This window comes from Sarcophilus harrisii, chromosome 1 (genome assembly GCF_902635505.1).
Source record: "Sarcophilus harrisii chromosome 1, mSarHar1.11, whole genome shotgun sequence".
In the NCBI taxonomy this organism is placed as follows: Eukaryota; Metazoa; Chordata; class Mammalia; order Dasyuromorphia; family Dasyuridae; genus Sarcophilus; species Sarcophilus harrisii.
This window is the reverse complement of record NC_045426.1, coordinates 647,517,611-647,524,779: the sequence shown is the minus strand read 5'-3', so window position 1 is coordinate 647,524,779 and position 7,169 is coordinate 647,517,611. Positions and strand designations below refer to the sequence as shown.

The following is a 7,169-nucleotide window of genomic DNA, read 5'->3' as shown; positions in this document are numbered from 1 at the left end:
AAGTAAGATATTATCTACCTCCAGAGAAAGAACTGAAATACAGAAGTATGGATGATATTGTTTTACATACCTTTCTATCTATCTTTCTATCTATCTATCCATCCATCTATGTATCATCTATCTATCTATCTATCATCTATCTATCTACCTATGTATCTCATTTATTGGTCTGTCTATCTGATGTCAAATGGTAATGAGGAGAAAGGAAGGGAGACAATTCAGAATTTAAAATGTAACAAAAAACAATAAAATAAAAAGAAATACAAAACAAAACAGAAACCAAAAAATCATGTGTATATGGTTTGATATGAGTATTTGGCAATACCTATCTGTGTGAAAAGATATTTTCCAAAAGAAAACACATAAAATTCATAACAGTTCAACATTAACAGATGAAGATTTGCTATCAATTCTGATTATATAAAATACTAATTTTAAGTGAAGGGATGCTAGACAGTTCAGTGGATAGAGTTTTAGGCCTAGAGTGAGGAAGATCTGAGTTCAAATTGGACTCCACACACTTACCAACTCTAGGATTCTGAGCTAACCTCTGCTGACTTTAATCCACTGGAGAAGGAATTGGCATACTACTTCAGTACCTTTGCCAAGAATACCCTATGGAAAATATGGTACACAGGGTCACAAATCAGATATGACTGAATGACTGAAAAACTTTAAGTGAAAGGTTATGCCTCCCCCAAAAAAGAATCCCATTCTTCCTATTTGTAGATCTCTATTACAAAAATTATACTTCATTATTATTGTTATATTATAAATTATATCAATAAAAATTTGTGGAAATTTTTCCCTTGTTATATGAGTACCTACATAACATTCTCTCTCTCTCTTTTTTTAATTTAATAGCCTTTTATTTACAGGATATATGCACGGGTAACTTTACAGCATTAACAATTGTCTTGTTCCAATTTCTCACCTCTTACCCCCCACCCCCTCCCCCAGATGGCAGGATGACCAGTAGATGTTAAGTACATTAAAATATAACTTAGATACACAATAAGTATACATGACCAAAACGTTATTTTGCTGTACAAAAAGAATCAGACTCTGAAATATTGTACAATTAGCTTGTGAAGGAAATCAAAAATGCAGGTGGGCATAAATATAGGGATTGGGAATTCAATATAATGGTTTTTGGTCATCTCCCAGAGTTCTTTCTCTGGGCATAGCTGGTTCAGTTCATTACTGCTCCACTGGAAATGATTTGGTTGATCTCCTTGCTGAGGATGGCCTGGTCCATCAGAACTGGTCATCATATAGTATTGTTGTTGAAGTATATAATGATCTCCTGTCCTGCTCATTTCACTCGCATCCAGTTCGTGTAAGTCTCTCCAGGCCTTTCTGAAATCATCCTGTTGGTCATTTCTTACAGAACAGTAATATTCCATAATATTCATATACCACAATTTATTCAGCCATTCTCCAACTAATGGACATCCATTCAGTTTCCAGTTTCTAGCCACTACAAAAAGGGCTGCCACAAACATTCATGCATATACAGGTCCCTTTCCCTTCTTTATAATCTCTTTGGGATATAATCCCAGTAGTAACACTGCTGGATCAAAGGGTATGTACAGTTTGATAACTTTTTGAGCATAGTTCCAAACTACTCTCCAGAATGGTTGGATTCGTTCACAACTCCACCAACAACTACATAACATTCTCAATTTTGCCTCTTGGACATCAAAACTTTTGACGATATATATGTATATATATATATATATATATATATATATATATATATATTTATAGAAAAAAAAATTGCCAGCCCCTGTTTTAGGTCATTGAAAAAGCCCATTGGACATACAATGCAAGCAGTGAACTTGTAACACCAGTAAGAGGTTTTGGAGGCCACTGGAAGCAGCACCAAGACTTATAGTCATTAGGCTTTAAGATTCACGGACCAGGCTGCCAAAAAGAGGCCACTCTATTTCCAGGAGTAAGAGTGGGCTCACTATTGTCAGCTAGCGATTCTGTTTCTTCCCCTGCTGCCCAATTTTTTGACTATGATGTTGGGAGGTGTAAGTGGTGACTGATAATTCATTTCAAACAGAGTCTGGAGGTAACTTTCCCTTGGTGAAAGCATTTTGAAATGAACTATCAAACAAAAGATGAAATTCTGCAGCAAAATAAATTGATAAGAAGTAATTTAAGATTAGGATTTCTGGAACAATAAGACTGAATATCCATGGAGAATATATCTTTCTTCAATTCTTAATAGTATTTAAAATTTCCTATTATGTGTAAATACAACATTCATTTTTATAAGATTTTGAGTTCCAATTTTTTTTTCTCTCTCTACCTTAACTCCTTCCTCCCCAAGACCGCAAGCAATCTGATATAGGTTATACATGCACAATCATTTTAAACTTATTTCCATATTAAGTTAGATGAAAGAAAAATCAGAATAAAAAAGGGAAAAGTCACAAGAACGAAAATGCAAAAAAAGGTCAAAATAGTATGTTTGATCCACATTCAGTTTCCATAGTTCTCTTTCTGGATGTGGATGACATTTTTCACCAAATGCAATGGAATTGTCTTGGATCACTGTATTGGTGAGAAGAACCAAGTATTATACCAACTTTACTTTCTTTAACAATTCCATTTTCAAGTTGGGTAGAAAAAATCTAAACACTCAACAAAGGGAAATTTCTTAAATGGATTGAATAAAAAGACATTTTCCCCCTTTCTCCCCTGTGTTATCATGTCATACCCAAGACAAACTTTCTCTAATGATTTAGAACTGAAATTACTCACTCAAAGTTGTCTATTCTGGAAAGGCTGAATAGATCTTTGATTCATCTGAGATGAAGGATTTTAGAAGATACTCTGTTTTAATTTTAATTCATTGTGTTAAAAAAATTTAAACAAATAGGCACATTTGCTTCTTTCCTAAATGGGACATGTTGCCGTCAATTGGGAGTTTTAATACTCTAACTTTAAAACATCTGATTTTATATAATGACTATATTTTAAACCAAAATGTAAATGTATTATCCTTTTGGGTCCCAGGAAGTTGGGAAGGGGATGGGAAGTGGGGGCTAAAGAGAAGTCAAGTTAAATTTATGAAATACTATTATTTTATGTGTTGCATTTTAGAATTTAGTAGCTTAAAAGTGCACTAATAGTTTGAAGACACTGGGTAGAATGATTTTACATTTTAAATCCTAGACTGAGCCAGATGAGGTGTCAGACTGGCCTGGACATTGGTACTACCTCATCTTTCTTTTCTAGAAAGAACAGGTACATCAGCATGGGAGTGGAAAATTGCCACAGCAGCAACTCCTTTGAAATGCTGAAGTGCCTCTCCCTCTACAAGCAAAATGTGATTAGTTATACTGCCTATCTCAAAAGGGTTATTGAGTTTGTTTGTTTGAAGATTAAAATGAGAAAATGTAGATTAAGCATACTGTTAACTTTAAAGCTCTATATAAATATTGGCTGTTAGTTGCTGTTACTGTTATTATAGCAAGGTCATCACTGGAGCCAGTACTCCAGTACCTGATCTCTCCCTTCCTCCCTCTCCTCCCCCACAGCACCTCCTCCCAAAGACTTTTTGCCTCTGCCACCTTCCATCCCCTGCGGACAATGTCCAATCAGCTGGGTTCCAGGCCAGACCAAGCTGACTAGTGACTTGGGTTATCTGCCCCACCCCATACTTGCATGTTCCCTCAGAGGCCGGCAGGGTTCCTCCCACTCCCACCTTCTCACTCCTCCCATATCAGTACCTACCTGGACAGAGAGTGGCAGTCCCCTGTGAGCTGCCCTGCTAACACCACATCCCCGGCATTCTGACCAAGGAAGGTAAGGATCCTGCTGGGCTAGAGGGGAGGGGAATCAAGGAAAGGGGAGGAATCTGGGAGAGTGGGTTTGTATTAATAGTGCAGATTCTGGGTTTTTCAGAGCAATCTATCAGGCTGAGGTAGATGGGAATGGACTGGGATAGAGGAAAAACTTTGCCTTTCTCAATATTAGCCCTTATCTCCCCAGGGTGAGCTCAAGATTCAGGGGGTGAAGCTGCTTGTAGGAGTGGGAGGAAGGGAGAAATTCAGACAGGAGAGAAATGAAGCAAAGCAAGAATCGGGGACAAATTCAAACGATTCCTGTTTTTTATACCTTTCTGAAGGGGCCCGCATGGACAACTCCTGTCCCTCTTCTGTCCAAAACCTCTTTGTACAATCAGGGGTTGGACATTCAATTAATTGCTTTCCCACTGGCACAGTGGAGGCCTCCAGTTTTCAAAACTTTAATTTCACAAAATCATACTCTCCCCGATTGGGTGGGGGGGAACTTTTGTACTTCAGGTCAGTTCCTGACCTCCTTTCACAGATAGGGAATTCTGAAGCCCCAAGAGGAGGGTTGACTTGTTCAAGCTGAGCTAGTGGCAGAGCTCAGTCTTAAATCCAGAGCTCTGGACTCCCAGCTATAGGTTCCTTCAACCCCTCACCCACTACAGTGCAAGCTCCCTGATTCTTCTGATCTGCCCCTTTTCCTGTTCTTGTAATGCTAACTTGGCAGCTAGCCTAGCAGAAAGTGCACGGGTTGGGGAGCATTTTCCCCTGTTCTCTTGACTTTATCTTTCCCATATTTCCCGGATGTACAAATCCTGGGGTGGGGGTGGGGGCACCCACACCAGGAAATACTTCATCCACATAGATAGTGAAAGAGACTCTAGTTTGGCTGAGCAGAAACTGGGGTTCTGTGGAATCTTGCACTCATCACTGACAAGCCACCTCACTCCTTTTTTTACCCAGGACAACTTTTGGCACCATGAAGTTGATCAGGAGGCATCTAGTATGGGGAGCTTTGTTGAGCACAGCCTTTGGGGGGCTGCTACTACTGCTGGTGGGTCAGTTTGTAGATTCCGGGACTCCTTCCTTGGATTTGACGCCCTTGGACTCCACAAAACTAGCTGAGGATACTTTGAATCTTCCTCTAAGGAAGTTTGAGTGGCAGACTCAGACACCACATCCCTTGCAGCTGAAGTACCCTTACCCCTACCCTTTTCTACTCAATCACCCTGACAAGTGTAAGGGTCCCAAAGGTGCCCCCTTCCTGCTCATGCTGGTGATGACCCAACCCCAGGATGTGGGGAGACGCCAAGCCATCCGGGAAACTTGGGGCAATGAGACTTTAGAACTGGGTGTGATCATCCGACACCTCTTTGTTCTTGGTCTGCCCCCACCCCTGTTCACCAAGGAACTTCATGAACTCCTCCAAGAAGAGGACAGGGAGCATGGGGATCTCCTCCAGGTGGGCTTCCTGGATACCTATCACAACTTGACTCTCAAGGTCCTCATGGGTTTGGAGTGGATGGCCCAGTACTGTCCTGATGCCCGCTATGTGCTCAAGGTGGACGGTGATGTCTTTCTAAACCCCAGCTTTCTGGTACAGCAGGTGCTTCAGCCCAATGGGCCCCCACGGCCTGACTTTATCACAGGTTACATCTATAGAAATACAGGCCCTATTCGGAGTCCAGATAACAAGTGGTACATGCCTCCAGAATTGTACTTGCAGGACATATATCCCCCCTACTGTGGGGGTCCTGGCTATGTTCTGTCTGGATCCTTAGCCCTCAGGATTCTGGCTGTGGCCCAGACTCTCAAGGTCATCTATCTGGAAGATGTGTTTGTGGGCTTATGTTTACAGCAACTGGGGCTGAAGCCCACTCCTCCTCCCTCCGGATCCTTTCTGATGTTTCCACTAGCATATGAACACTGTATCTATCACCAACTTGCCCTTGTTCATGGATTCCAGCCCCAGGAGCTGTTGCAAATTTGGCAAGACTTCCAGATAGTCAATAAAATCTGCCCCATGGCATGATGGGCTGGAACAATGACCCACACTCCTCTAGTTTTCCATTCCCATCCCACTTGTCTGAGTGGAATAAAGGCAGTGGTCAGTGCCCCCTCCCAGGAGACCTTCCTCCAGTCCTGCCCTCTAGGACAGATGGACAAATGATCCTGTGGATCTGAATAACAATGCAGGCTCCCCTCTCACTGGTGGCCAATGGGAAACCCAGAAATGATTGTGAATTAATCCTGACCCCTGAGGGGCAGTTCTGGATTTTAGGAATAAGAAAATATACTTGGAATGGACGATGGATTTGGAGCCAGAGATCTGAGTGAGAATCTCAGCTCTGTGAGCTGCTGCCTATTTGTCTACAGGCAAGTCATCTATATTCTTTGCAACTTATTTATTCCCATATTTAAAACCAATATGTTTCTGATCTTCAAGCTACCTTCCATTTGTATGTTCTATGGTCCTATTACGTGGCTCCATTTGTCTGTAGATAGGATGTATACAATAAATATCTAAATGAGTGGATGCAAGAAGCTTTTTTTAATGGGGAGTCTGGAGCCCTGAACTTTATAGCTCTCCTCTTTTCTTTTCTTTTTTTTAAACTTTAGTTTTTAATTATAGGGGAATATAATGATAAGAATTGTCTTAAGAACAAATCCTATCAAAGTTCTTCTATGATACCAATATAGTGCTGATACCTAAACCAGGAAAGCAAAAAATGAAGAAAGAATATTACAGACATCATAAGATATAGAAGAAATATTTTTAACTACATTACATTAAAAAGGGTTTGCACAAATAAAACCAACACAGCCAAAATTAAAAGGAAATCAAGAAATTGGGGGAAAATTTTATAGCAAGTTTTTTGTGATAAGTCTCATTTCTCAGATAAATAGAAAACAGAGTCAAATTTATAAGAATATGATACATTTCATCATTGATAAGTGATAAAAGGTCATGAAGAGGCAGTTTTCAGAAGAAGAAATCAAAACCATCCATAGTCAAATAGAAAAATGATCAAAATCACTAGTGATTAGAGAAAAATAAATGAAAACAACTGCGAGGTACCATCTTACACCTATCAGATTGACTAATAGGACAGAAAAGGAAAATAACATCTGTGGCAAAATTGAGACACTAAAACATTGTTGATGGAGTTGCAAACTGATCCATTGGAAGACCTGATTCTGGGAAATAGAACTGAGTATATGTCCACATTCTGTGTGGTCCTGGTGACATCTTTAAATCTTGGAGACAGAACACTGTCTGCGGTTTCCTTATATTCACATTTGGGGGTGAAGGCTTCACTCAAAACAGATGACATCATGTAGATAAAGGGGGAGGACCTG

At 40.1% G+C, this 7,169-nt stretch overlaps 1 protein-coding gene across 1 annotated transcript; it reads left to right on the top strand.

Annotated features, from left to right (window-relative positions):
* The first annotated feature begins 3,689 nt into the window (after positions 1-3,689).
* LOC116421391 (beta-1,3-galactosyltransferase 2-like) lies at positions 3,690-6,345 on the top strand. The gene is made up of 2 exons (XM_031950613.1): positions 3,690-3,822; positions 4,773-6,345. The coding sequence occupies exon 2, from the start codon at positions 4,789-4,791 to the stop codon at positions 5,839-5,841; it is 1,053 nt and encodes a 350-aa protein (XP_031806473.1). The 5' UTR covers positions 3,690-3,822; positions 4,773-4,788; the 3' UTR covers positions 5,842-6,345.
* Positions 6,346-7,169: the final 824 nt, after the last annotated feature.